The sequence below is a fragment of the Bos indicus genome, chromosome 20 (assembly GCF_029378745.1).
Source record: "Bos indicus isolate NIAB-ARS_2022 breed Sahiwal x Tharparkar chromosome 20, NIAB-ARS_B.indTharparkar_mat_pri_1.0, whole genome shotgun sequence".
NCBI classification, from domain to species: domain Eukaryota; kingdom Metazoa; phylum Chordata; class Mammalia; order Artiodactyla; family Bovidae; genus Bos; species Bos indicus.
Window position 1 is genome coordinate 21916273 of NC_091779.1, and position 14272 is coordinate 21930544.

The following is a 14272-nucleotide window of genomic DNA, read 5'->3' on the forward strand; positions in this document are numbered from 1 at the left end:
AAACAGTAACTGCTGAAAAATGAGACTTAAGGCAAAATTATCAGAAAGCAGAAAACGACAAAAAATTGAAAATTATAGAATCTTTTCAAAAAGCTATTTAGAAAACAATAAATTAATTTCAAACATAAACCACATTTTTCAGATCCCTTCGAGCTTGTGTTAGCAAATACAACTTGCATCTGATAAATTAAGCCATAAACCAAACAGTGCAATCTAAGGGTTCCAAAAACATTCGATACTGACAAAGCTTTGTTTCAGTTTCACTGTAGCTAATGCTACCATTCACTTTAAGTGATTAGACTGATTTATGGCATATTATATAATAAAAGCCTATTATAAAAGATAAATTTTAAGATATATTTAATACTAATATCCACTTTAATCCATCCTCAGAAGTTTTGTGGGGGTGAAACTTGTGTTTTGTTTCAATTTCCCCATCACCAGCAGTCTCAATGTGAACCAAAAAATCTGGCTTCTGGTGAAAGCTGGGGATCCTGCACAGGATTTCTAAAATGGAAAACAGCAAAAACACTGCAGCTTTCTGAGAAGACATCTTGAGGATGTTGGCTCTTTACAATCAGAATATATTTAAACATGGAAATGGGATGGAAGAAGCTAAAAGCAAATGTGGGTAAACAAAATTAGAAGAGTCAAAAATACTAAAAAAAGGAGAACAAAATTACTCTTACAGTGAGCAGTAAAGAGAAAATTCTATAATTAATGTGCAAATGAAAAATAAAGTGTCTTTTTTTTTTTACCATTCATTTAATAAACTTGTTAAGCAGTTGATAATAAAAGGGCTATTTTAAGTAGTTTTCTTTTTCTAAACTCAAAAGTAATCACCATAAAGAAATAAAGTATAACTTTGTTTTAAAAAGTGAATAAACCACAATGTGTTTAGAGACCAATATCTTGAACACTACAGAGAACGACAATATTCTGAAAATCCAGTTTATTTTCCATGTGGACAGATCCAGTCAGTGTGATCAGTTTTCTGCATGTGTAATAATTTATCAAAATAAGTTTTCCCACAGACTCTTTTCCATCAACTCTGAAAATCCTGGTCTTACAACATACCCAAATAAAGCTCTTGAAAATCACCTCCTTAAATTTGGAAGAAAGTGTGGCAAGTCTTTCCTGTTATATTTACTGAACTACAAATGGCTAAAGAGCAATTTATGTTTTAAAACGTGACTAGCACAACAGTTGAGTTCAGGAAATTAACGTTTTAGTGCACTCTGCTCCAGTTTTAGCCAACATGCTACATTGTCCTTTTTTGACGAGGGGGAAGGCTGGGGACAGCGCCACACAAAGTGGACTTGAGGATTTCCATTGTACGAAAAGATATGACTCTGCAAGCAGAACAGTGTAAGCTGCCTTTTTTCTTAAGACCTGGACATTTTAAGACAGAAGCTTTGCAAAACATTACACAATTTTTTTATTATTAAATGAGAAACTCTCATTTGTTACATCGTCACATTGCTAGTCAGAGAAATGCTGCAGTGATGAAGAAAGTCAATGTTGGATCAACCAAAGTCCTCATTTCTACAACATTCATTTACAAAGAAATAATGTTCAACACAGCCCAACACAACATTCTTGGTTTTCTTCATATTGAAGTCCCCCAAAAAATCATCTTCTAATGGGGTATTTTACTACATAAATTATAGTTCTTCATTTTTACAATTCACCCCAAACTGTATGAGAGATGTATCACACTAAAATTTCTAAAGCTGTTAGGAAATCCTTCACACATCGTCGTCATCTGATGTGTCACTGCTACTTGTCTCTGTGTCGTCATTCTCAATAGTGGGTTTGAAAGTGCTGTTTTTCCAGGGTCCAAACTTGAAGTCACAGATCAGGCCATTTTTCAAAATACCATTTTTCCTCAGACCATTCTTCTGTAACTAAAATATCAACAAAAATAAACTGAATAAATAAATTATCCTCCAAGAGTTACTACAAACTAAGAATCCTCTAGTAATTAAACATAATCAAGAACACAGTAAAGGTAAATAGAACTCCACAGATTACGGTATCATTTCTGAAAAACTAGCTATATAGGTAATTATAGATCAAACCAATATAACAAAATATTTCCTAGGAATAAATCACTACTCTTGGGAGAGCTGCATTTACAGCATACCAAACCATTTATATATATACACATATATATTCTAATGTTTTGGGGTGGGTGGGTGGGTGGGGGTGTGTGTGTGTGTATAGAGAGAGAGAGACAGAGACAGAGAAAGAGACACTACTTATCAACCTATAGCCATGTAGATAGATATCTATACACCCATATTCACACAGCATTATTTACAACAGCCAAAAGGTGGAAGCACATCAAGTGTCCATCAACGGACGAATGGATAAACAAAATGTGGTACATACACATATAATGGATTATTGTGTCTCGGAAAAAAGATATTCTGATTGACCCATGCTACAACATGGATGAACCCTGAAGATATTCTGCTAAGTAAAATAAGCCAGTCACAAAAGGACAAATACTGCATGATTTCACTTACATAAGGGGCTAAGGCAGTCAAATTCATAGAGACAGAAAGCAGAGTGGTTGTTTCCAAGGGTTGGGAGCAACAAGGAATGGAGTTATGGTTTAATAGGTACAGATGTTCAATTTTACAAAATGAAAAGAGCTCTGGAGGTGAGTGGTGGTAATATCTGCATAACAATGTGAATGTAGCTAAATGCCACAGAACTGTATGCTTAAAAATGATCTAAATGGTAAAATTTATGCTATTTGCATTTTGGCACAAATTTTTTTTAGGATGATGAATCTACTAATATAACTAATTTCCTCAAAAATTTCATTCAAAGCATGTGAAAAGTGTTTGGAAGATTATTAACATTAATAATACTTGAAAATCACTTCTGTATGACCAGAACTATTTTCAAAAAGTATAATGGATTTGAAAAAAATTTTGAAAAACTCCCTCAGATTTCCCTCAACTCTACCATACATCTAAGAAACACTCCCTGGTGGCTCAGTGGTACAGAATTCACCTGGCAACACAGCAGATCAGGTTTGATCCCTGGGTTGGGAAGATGACCTGGAGAAGGAAATGGGAACCCACTCCTATATTATTGCCTGGGAAATCCCATGGACAGAGGAGCCAGAACGGCTATAGTTCACTGGGTCAAGAGTCAGACACGACTTAGCAACTAAACAACATAGTTGCAAAAAAGCAACTATGCAGACATTAAAATATATATAAGATGTTATAGGATATCAAAATTCCTGTGCCAAGAAAAGGATAAAAGTGAAATTACATTTGAGAAAGCTACTGTTGTTTTCTACTTATCACCAAGTCATTTTTTAAATGCCTGGAAAATGATAAATCAGACACATTCTTTACACTAATTTCTAAGTACTGTGGATCCATGGATTTAAAGAAATTAGCCTTGAAGACCTATTTAAAACAAAGGCAAATCTGACCTATAATGTGATGCTCAACAAATCCCTAAATAAAACTATCTTACCCCTTAAAAATGCTTAGTTATATGTTGTTCTGATTAAGGAAGGGCTATTTTTAAAGTGAGCTTACATGATTCAGTTCTTACCTGTTCACTAATAACCTGGAATTCTCTCATTTCATCCTCAGTTAAGGGTGCACATGTTTCATCATTTTCACTGTCTTCTTGCCAACCCATCTCCTTTAACAATCTGGAAAGGGGAAATGAATACATTTAATTTAGAATTTCACCCAAATTAAGTCCATATTTTATATTATGTGCAAGAAAATATGATCCATTATACAAAGTCCACACAAAAGATGTTATGTGCAAGAAAATATGATCCATTATATGCAAGAAAATATGATCCATTTTTTATATTTTATATTTTGTGCAAGAAAATATGATCCATTATACAAAGTCCACACAAAAGATGTTAGGGTTTATGCTTTAAATATCTTTCTGAAAATGAATAGGTAAGATTATGCCCAATAAACTTTTAAATAATCAGATTAGAATGAAATGCCTAATTACTTTATCTTTGGTGTAAGAGGTTCTCTAAGGCTGGAAACCTGCAAAAGGTTCTTTAGGATAAAAACTGAAGAAAATTTGCTAAATTCTTACACTAAAAGTAGAAGCAATACACCTCCCCATTTTCTTTAGGGCCACTACAGTTCATCATGTTCTTAGCTATTCATTAGGTTTTCTACTTCTGCTTTTTTTTTTGGTTTTTTTTTTTTTAATAATTACATCCCTTAAGCACTTGTTTTACTCCTTTTTATACCTAACTCATTTTTCAAACTGAACCTGTCACAAACTGACTACTCTGTAGACCTTTACACACTGTCAAACAATCTCATAAAAAATCAGTGCTCAGAGACTTGAAATATACCCACAATTTCACCTAAAGCCTTTGACTATGTGGAGCATCACAAACTGTAGAAAACTCTTAAAAGAGATGGGAATACCAGACCATCTTACCTGTTTCTTGAGAAACCTGTATCCAGGTCAAGAAGCAACAGTTACAACCTTTTTATGGAACAACTGACTGGTTCAGGATTAAGAAAGGAGTACAATAAGGCTGTTTATCGCCATCCTGTCTATTTAACTTATACACAGAGAACATCATGCGAAATGGCGGGCTGGACGAGTTACAAGCTAGAATCAAGACTGCCAGGAGACATAGCAACAACCTCAGATATGCGAATGATAATGGCAGAAAGCGAAGAAGAACTAAAGAACCTCTTGATGAGGGTAAAGGAGAGTGAAAAAGCAGGCTTAAAACTCAGTATTACAAGAATTAAGATCGTGGCATCTGGTCCCATCACTTCACGGTAAATAGAAGGGGGAAAAGGTGGAAGCAATAACAGATTTCCTCTTCTTGGGCTATAAGATCACTGTGGACGGTGACTGCAGCCATAAAATTAAAAGACAATTGCTTCTTGGCAGGAAAGCTATGACAAACGTGGATAGTACAGTAAAAAGCAAAGACATCACTTTGCTGATAAGGTCCATATAGTCAAGATTAGGGTCCTTCCGGTAGTCATGCATGGATTTGAGAGCTGGACGATAAAGGCAGAGTGGTAAAGAATCAATGCCTTCAAATTGTGGTGCTAGATAATGCTCTTGAGAGTCCCTTGGAGAGCAAGGAGATCAAGCCAGTCAATCTTAAAGGAAATCAACCCTGAATACTCATTGGAAGGACTACTGCTAAAGCTCTAATACTTTGGCTACCTGATGCGAACAGCCAACTCATTAGAAAAGACCCTGCCTGATGCTGGGAAAGAGTGAAAGCAGGAGAAGGGGCACCAGACGATGAGATGGCTGGATAGCATCACTGACTCAATGGACATGAGTTTGAGCAAACTCCAGGAGACAGTGAAGGACAAGGAGTGCTGCAGTCCATGGGGTTGTGAACTTGGACATGACTTGGCAACTGAACACCACCACACTATACCCACATTTTACAGATCAAGAACCATGATCATGTAAGTAAAAAATTTTGCCTACTTGATAGCAAAGAAGCAGAATTCTGGTTTTCTGCCTCCCAAGTTAATATACACTGCACCAAACTCTGTGGCCTCTGGACTAAACCCACACTTAGGAACAGATCATAACAGTGATCTGCACTGTCCCTTTTCATTAGCATTTCTTCTCATTCTCTTTCAAACTATTATCAAATCACTCTAATACCACTTTCACAATTACCATCCTCTGCCAAATATTTTCAACAGCTCCCCAATTCCTAAAAGAGCAAACTCCGTAACACACAATGACCACAAATTCAAATTCCTTACATTAGAGAAAGCACAGCACTAGAAGTGGAAGACCTGGGTCACAAATCCTACTCTATCAAAAACTAGGTATAAGACAGAGCTCCTCCTTCATCTAAAGCATTCAGAGTTTGACTAGATCTCTAAGACCCTGTCTTTGCAATGTATCTCTAACTCAATTTAGGACTCCACACTCTTGTCAAGTTATGCTATACATCACCCCTAAAACAAACCATGCATGTATTCTATTCTAAACATCCTTTCATATCCCCATTTAAAAATGACTACCCAGTACCCTTGCCTGTATTGTCTCAGCCTTTAAGATTTAATTTAGGTCCCAATTAAAACTTTCTAACTGGTACTCAAGCCATAATGCTATCTAACCCCAAATCCCTTTGAATTTTTCTGGCACTCATTTCTATTAAATCATTTGGTACTTAGACAAGGTAACAATTACCTCTCTGATGTTGAAACTATCCTCAATATTTTGATGATATACTGAAACTTGGTAATAACTAGTAATATATATGCCAAACTATTTCATTTTAAATTTTAATTTACGCATTTGAACAAAAAAAGTCATCCATGAGAACTGTATCACTGATACCTAACTTTTTAAATCAAGCAACATGAGTACTTAAATATGTATGTAACTTAAGAAAGTTTACAGGGAGGTCCCTAGTGGTCTAGTGGTTAGGATTAACGCTTTCACTATTGTGGGCTGGGTTCAATCCCAGGTCCGGAAACATATCCCACAGCCCTCCCCCTCGCTCCCCGCCAAGAGATTTACAGAAAATCTGAAGCCATGGAAAATAAATAGCACTCAATTTTCAGAGAAACACATTACAATATGGATGAACCTTGAAAGTATTACTGAAAGTAGACTGGTGGTTACCCAGGAAAGAGAGTAACAATGAGGTGTAACTGTAAATGAGCAGGGGTTTCTTTATGGAGTGAAAGAAATGTTCTGAAATTAGACTGTGGTGACAGCTACATAACTTCAAATATACCCAAAATTAATGAACCGAGTAAAAAAATTAAGAGTGTATATAAATTATATCTCAATGAAGTTGTTAAAAAAAAATCAATTTGCCATGTAAAATCAAAAGTTTGGGTAGAGAAAAATGTAAAAACACTGACCTGTGTTCTGCTTCAAGTGAACTAGAAAGAACATCAGTCTGTGGGAAGGCTGAAGACCGAATGATCTGTTGGGAAATTACTGAGGCATTGCCATTCTCTTGTGGAATTTCATTTTCATCGAAGTTTCGGTTTATATCCCTTTCTTGGTGAGTACTATTGCTGTTATGCAAATTAAATGAGTCGTCATCCTGATTTTCGAAGAGTTAAAAAAAAATTAGAGAATAGTTATTAAAAAAGGAAACTTTAATAGATCCTGGTTAGATTTTCATGGATAAAACATAACTGTAATGTTTATATAATCATGTAGAAAACAGTTTCGTAAGATGTAAAACTAAGTTGTGAAGGCAACTTACTAACTTCAAGTATTCACATCTATTCAACCAAAAATTAAAAGGACAAAGGCAGGCAAGATGGGGAAAACCAAAAATACAAATATGAACAGCAATCTTTTAAATTTCATTTTTGCACATCAACTAGAGTAAGAAAAATCTATTAAGAAAGGAATTCATTATTTATGCAAATAGCTAACTAGGCCTTGCTTTCATCAATATGAAAATATTCAAAGATCCTAAATAATATCTGTCCAACTATTCCAATGACATGCTAATGTCAAGCCCAAGAATTACACTACACGTTCAATTACCTTTTCTGAGCCTACATGGCTTTCATCTTCATGTTCCTCTTCCACTCTGTCCCTTTTCAATGCTTTCAAAAACTCACTCTTTTTATCTGTGCGCATTCGTGTCAGTTTGGTTAGACGAGGCTGCTGATTAAGTTTGTCAACAGGTGAAGAAGAATTTGAGCGATTACACTAAGAAAAAAATTTAGAATGTTGATAAATACATAGAGAACTAATATCAACATAAAGTTCACAACTATAATGACTTTCTATTTCACTTTCTTCACAATATACAAAATTGATTTTAAATTGTATTTTCTACTATCCTTGTTATTTTTAATCTATCGCACTGAATGACTAAATATAAAATCTTTCTTATCTGAGAAACAAAGTCTGATAATACTAAGACCTATGATTCTAAATTAGGAGTTTTAAATACTATTTTATAAAATGGATCCTGAAATTGTTAAATATTTTTATATATATTTTTTAAAAAGCAGTTTTAAAAACTGTGTTCCACAGAGTTCGAAGGTTCTAATAATAGTTTCCAAAACGAACTAGTATAATTATTTATGCACAGGTACACTAAGGGTTTATCATATAGAATTTCACAAGGGAAGTTTTGTGGAAGAGCAGAGGAGCGTGGTAAAGGGACTTGTATTGGAGTCCTTTTATTTTTCATATATTGAGAGTGGAATACAGAAGGAAAGAGAATGTTGGAATTCTGTGTCACAGGAATTTTAAGCCTTGGGAATACATCAAAATGCTTAACTTAGCAATAACATCTGCAGACTATAATGAATTGAAGCCACAATTAACCAGCTGGTAATGTGGGTCCTTCTAGCATAGCTCTAAAATTCTATGACTGAGAACTAGTCAATGAGGGGTTATAATATTCCATTATAGTACCCAGAACAATCTCAGTTATTACAATATAGTCACAAGTGTCTTTTGTCCCTGAACTGGTCAGGAAAGTCCCTCATCTAAAAGTTTCAGAAAGCTGGCCAAATGAGAAAGAAATGTGTAAGCTATTAAGTATTCAAAGTCAGTAAATATACATCTTTCTCTCTTCTTCCTCCTCTCCATCCTGAGTGTTGATACTAATAAAATGTCCATAATCCCCAAAAGAAGAGTATATAAATCCTGATTTTTTAGTCAAGGTTTAATCCTACATCATAGCATAACTTTATGACAAAAGTAAAAACATCTGTTTTCATAATTCTTTTCTTAAAAATTACTCTTTCTGGGGCTTCCCTGGTAGCTCAGTGGTAAAGAACCCACCTGCCAAGCAGGAGACGTGGGTTCGATCTCTGGGTTGGTTAAGATCCCCTGGAAAAGGAAATGGCAAACCACTCCAATATCCTTGCCTGGGAAATCCCATGGACAGAGGAGTCTGGTGGGCTACATCTATGGGGTCATGAAGAGTTGGACACAGACTTAGCAGGAGACACGGGTTCCACCCCGATCTAGAAGATTCCACATGCCGAGGAGCAACGACACGTGTGCACCACAACTATTGAGCCTGTGTTCAAGAGCCCAGGAGTTCCAACTACTGAGCCCACATGCTGCAAACACTGATGCCTAAGCACCCTAGAGCACGTGCTCCACAAGGGAAACCCAGGCACTGCAACTAGAGAGTATCCCCCGCTTGTCAAAACTCAAGAAAAGCCTGTACAGCAGTAAGACCCAGCAGAACCAAAAATAAATACTTTAAAAACTCCTTCTGGTTAATGGGTTACACATGTTTATTTTACCATAGAATTTGCTACACTTTAGGTTATTTGGACGTTGTGTTAGAAATTTTTTAAATTAATCCTCCTTAAATTGCAAAATTAGTTAGCAAACAGAGAGAAGTATCTGAATTCTAGAACTAAAGTCTCTTACTTTAATGAATTTGTTCAATGAATCTATGCCTTTTGTTCACTGTTAATTAAATTACCATGATTGAGATACGTTTGGCTTCTCAGGACTACTTTTCATTAAATGCCATACCTCTTTCACTGAAGTTGTTGATGGACTAAAATTCTTGGCAGTTGATTTAAAAGCATTAAAGTTGCCAACACCGTATGTAGACTCATGAGGGAAAGAAGTCCCAACTTTATTTTCTTTAGTTTGGCTTTTCCATTGTGTAGGCTAAAGAAAAAACACACAAACATTAATTAATGTGTATCTAAACAGATTACATAGAGGAAAGAGAGAACAAAATGAATAACTATAAAATAAAGATGACTAAATATGACTTAAAAAAACAATTATTTTGTATCTTAATCATTTCTACATGGTTCTCTCTTCTTTTTTTTTAAACAAATAAAATCAAAATCTGGTATTCAGATAAAACATTTAACTACCTTGCCTTTTTTCCAACTTTTATAAACCTTAAGTTAGGTTTCCTTTGCCTAATACCAAGAGAACACAAGTGAGAGTTTCAAAAGCCTAAAACTGAAGATGAAGGACAGCATTTTATACCATTATTAAGCAAATATATCACAGACCCATCTGGCAAACACGTATTTACAGATTTCATTTACTACTGACTACTAAAACAAGAAAACATACACAGACAAACACACAAACCACTTAAAAGATAATTAAGGATACACAATGGCCCAACACTTTCCACTGAGAAATCAGCAGCCCATCAATACCCTCCCCACTTTGATGTGAATTTTTCAACATTTGGCCAAAGTAACTCAGTTGATATCAACCTGTAACTTGCATGTTAAACAATTTAGAACTTACTTTTGTAGGTGGAGCAGCAGGTTTAGGAACTAAGCCTTTATAAACACTTGGACCAGTCCCATTCTTAACTGGCTGTGACTGAAGATTTCCTACTACTGGGAATCCAGATAGTTGTAAGTCTTTTGTATTACCTTTCTTAATGACCAGCATCCTTTGAGTTCTAGATTTAGGATTCGGGGGATATTCTGTATAAATAAAGCACGAGCAACAGTTATACAGTTTAGATTTTAGCATAAAATTAAATCACCAAAGAAAAGCATATTCCAAACTTTACTATATTTAAAAATAACAGCTGCTTCTTGGATAAAATGACTAAGCTATGTAAGTATGAATTATATCCTTGCTTGAGAAATAAAGCTTCAACAATCATCAGACCACAGCAAGGAACTGAGCAATGTCAAGTAACATTCAGAGATGAATTCAGTTAGATAGTAGCCTAGAATGCTATGACCAAGCCAAAATTAATTACATTTGAGTATATTTTTAGATTATAAATTTCATCCTAACAAGCTCTTAAGACTTGAGATACAAGATACATTTTCCTCTTTTCTATTTTGAAAAGAGTTTTCCTAATTCTTTTTATTTCATTCATAAAATTACTACCAATAAGAAAGGATCTACAGTCCCTCTATTTCTAAATTCCTGCTTAATTTATGACGAATGAAAAAGGGAACTATGTTTTCACAATACCAGTTCATTCAAATATTTACTAGCCATCCAAACTAAACTGAAGGCATTGTGCAAGCTGTAGGGGATCCAACTCAATCTTTGCTTCTGAAGATTATACTAGAAAGATTTTCTCAAGACAACTGAATTTGCTAAAATATGAAATTTAACTTCTAGAGTTTAATCAGTTAATGTGTAACCAAACAGTTAATGTGTAATTAAACAGGTGTTACAATGAGCACGTTCCCAACAATGGCAGTGACATGTCTTTCTGCCTACAGAAATACTCTGAAAGCCATCAGTTTCGCCACTGAAGAGTTTTGAAGAAAAGAATTAACTGGAAACAAAACTGCAGAAAATGTAAATTAAAATTAGTTTAAGATATGATCCTATGAAACAGTGAGTAATACAAATGTACATAATGATGGCCTACATCAAACAAACTTTCTACTGATTTATCTCAGAAACTAAACAAGGACTACTAGGGACACAGAGGCATTCTCAAAGTCCCTCTGAAACTTAACTCTTCAAACTATAGAGCTGATAAAGTAGTTCATTTATTGTAATGCTAAAAAAATAAAAGAACCTGAGAATTCCCTGGTGGTCCAATGGTTAGGACTCAGTGCTTTCACTGCACAAGCCCTGTGGTATAGCAAAAACAAGCAAACAAATGAAAAAACATACCACCCAAGAACCTAAAGCAACTGAGAAAAGATTCATCTTTCTGAAAGTTAAACACTGAAAGTTTATCTACTAGGGCAAACATTCCAACTTCTCAGCTACCTACAAAGGCCCAAGATATGAAGGCTAAGAAAAATATTTTCAGGCACACAAGGACACTAATTACATCACCAGTATATAGTTTTTCTGAAAAACTAGCACACTGAAGTCAAAACGAAAATGAAGAATAATGTTCTTACACAGAGATCCAATGAAGAACATTAGAAATAGTGCTGAACAATTTTAAGTTTTACGATTACTTCTGGTAAGCAGAAGGTGACACCATAAATAAAATAATAAAAAGACTCCTGAAATTACCAATTCTTTAAATTAGAATATAAGAGAAAATCTTAACAGTCTAGTACTCAAAATCTAAGTTAATGAACCTCAAGAATCTGAGGGATGACTGACTGATGCTGGGAAATGCAAAAAATCTAAGTCTCTAAGGTCTGATCTCAGAAAAATCCAAGTGCTGAAGTAGGAGGTGGTCTTATCTGTGCACCACAATAAGTTCATATATGACTGGCAAAGACTTCTATTCCAATATCGTCAATTAAGCACACAAGTTTATCTTCCTTCCCTTTTAGATCCTTATGTTAAAATTACCATAATGAGTGTTAGTCGCTCAGTCACATCTGACTCTTTGCAACCCTAAGGACTGTAGCCCGCCAGGTTCATCTGTCCATGGGATTCTCCAGGCAAGAATCTGGAGTGAGTTGCCATTCCCTTCTCCAGGGGATCTTCTCGACCCAGAGATTTAACCCAGGTCTCCTGCATTGCCTGCAGGCAGGTTCTTTACCATCTGAGCTACCAGGAAGCCCCCCAAACTATGCGGGAGTAAACAAATACAGCAATAAAGAACAGGAGGAGGTTCCTCAGCAATGAATGATATCAACCCATATTTCTAGACAGTAAATAAAGAAACTTCAGCTTAGTGTGTGCACAAAGAACTCAACAGCTGAGGAGGAGACTAATTTCCGCTGTAGAGTAGATTGTAGAGTGGGACTTGGAAATGCCATATAAAGCAAAAGGAGGAAATCAAATCTTTTCAGACAAAAGTTAATCACCAAGAAAAGTAAAGTAAATCTACTAAAGTAAAATCTTTACTAAAGCAAATCCTAAACAATGCACTTTAGGGAGAAGTAAATGATTTCACATTGAAGGCTGAGGATACAAGATAAGAAATAATATTTTTGTACATAAGTCATCACTGATCAAAAATAGAAGACAGAAGAGGAGAACAGATAAGCACGCAGGGATGATTAAGCCTCAATATAATTTCTGAATACAAAGTTCACCTTTCCTAAAACTGGATTTCTAGATACCTAAGAAATACTTTCACAGTTTCCTCAAAGAGGTCTTTGGTGCAAAGAATGAAAGGAAATCCTACAAAGAAAGATGAAGCCTAAGAAATCAATCACAGACAAGAGGTAGTAAAGTAAAAGATAATAAATGTACCTAAAAGATGATGAAAGGGACTGGGAGGAAAAAGAAAGCAGACACAGTGCTGATTTACTTACTAAGCATTCATATTCAAGTAGTATAGAAATTAAGACCATGTGCTTTTGTACCAGATTTACAGAATTTTGATACCTGCTCCAACATCACTAGTTAATCTCATCTATAAAATGAAAAACAACAGTTCTTGTCTCAGAGTTACAGTGAAATGGTCTCTTTAAAGAAAAATGTCCAGAAAAGTCATATACAATCTCCACTGTAATAGGTAACTGTATTTCAAATTAAAGGTGTCTTTTTGAAGAATTTTAAACCTAAAATTTAAACTGAACAACCACAAGAGTATAGAAGATGAGAAAAATTACAACAGAAATAAACAAAATAAAGACTAACCTATATCATATATATCTATGCTGAACACACTACATAAACCTGCCTGCTTAACAAGAAATGTGTCCTTAGTCTGATGGGCCAGGATGGCATGGCGGCCGCCAGCAGAGGTGTTCACCTGGTGAAGTGTTCCCAACTGTGTGTGCCACCAGTGTCTGTGTCCTCAGGGTGAGCTGCAGGCAATTCCCACCAGCCTTCCCTGCTGCTCTGGGAGACTCTCCAAGAGCAGCAGATGCTGGTTATTGAACTGGTATCATGAGACTGGCTGACCAAAATTGAGAATTCAGACTTCAGAATCCCTACTTTTTGATAAGCGCTCAAATTAATGTGTTAAACATCAATACAAGAACACAGGAGCCAAAAAGACGAGTGGGGAAGAGGTCTGAGGGAGGGGGAGAGGGAAGGAAGAAGGGAAACAGGAAGAATGGGAAAGCTGGTTCTTGATGGTAATATCACATCTAAACAATAGCAAAGGTGATGGCAGCACTAGTAACTTAAATCTGCATCATTTCTATTACTTATAAACTGGTTTACCTATTCATAGATTATCTCTACAAATTCTCCTGACATGAACCTTCTGAGCTAGGTGCTGAATCTGTTGGATTCAAACAGTATCCAATAACTCCTTCTATATTTTCTTCACTTTATCAACTGGTAAACTTCCTGAAAAAGATTCAAACTGCTCATTTTTTTTTAAAGAGAAAATTTATGCATTGATGAAAGACATTAACACTTATAAGGAAGAATTAGTGACTTCGGTGACTTCCTTCTATAAATCATATATGCTTACTTA

General features: G+C 35.3%; 1 protein-coding gene across 3 annotated transcripts in view; it reads right to left on the reverse strand.

The window, feature by feature from the left end:
* Positions 1 to 937: 937 nt before the first annotated feature.
* Positions 938 to 14272, reverse strand: part of GPBP1 (GC-rich promoter binding protein 1) — a 65343-nt gene continuing 52008 nt past the window's right edge. For all 3 annotated transcript variants that reach the window (XM_019982838.2, XM_019982836.2, XM_019982839.2), the window contains 6 exons: positions 10249 to 10433; positions 9502 to 9642; positions 7534 to 7701; positions 6891 to 7078; positions 3586 to 3688; positions 938 to 1907 (listed from right to left, as the gene is read on the reverse strand). In XM_019982838.2, coding sequence (XP_019838397.2) covers positions 1749 to 1907; positions 3586 to 3688; positions 6891 to 7078; positions 7534 to 7701; positions 9502 to 9642; positions 10249 to 10433 — 944 coding nt within the window. In that variant the 3' untranslated portion in view covers positions 938 to 1748. The remainder of the gene's footprint in view (positions 1908 to 3585; positions 3689 to 6890; positions 7079 to 7533; positions 7702 to 9501; positions 9643 to 10248; positions 10434 to 14272) is intronic.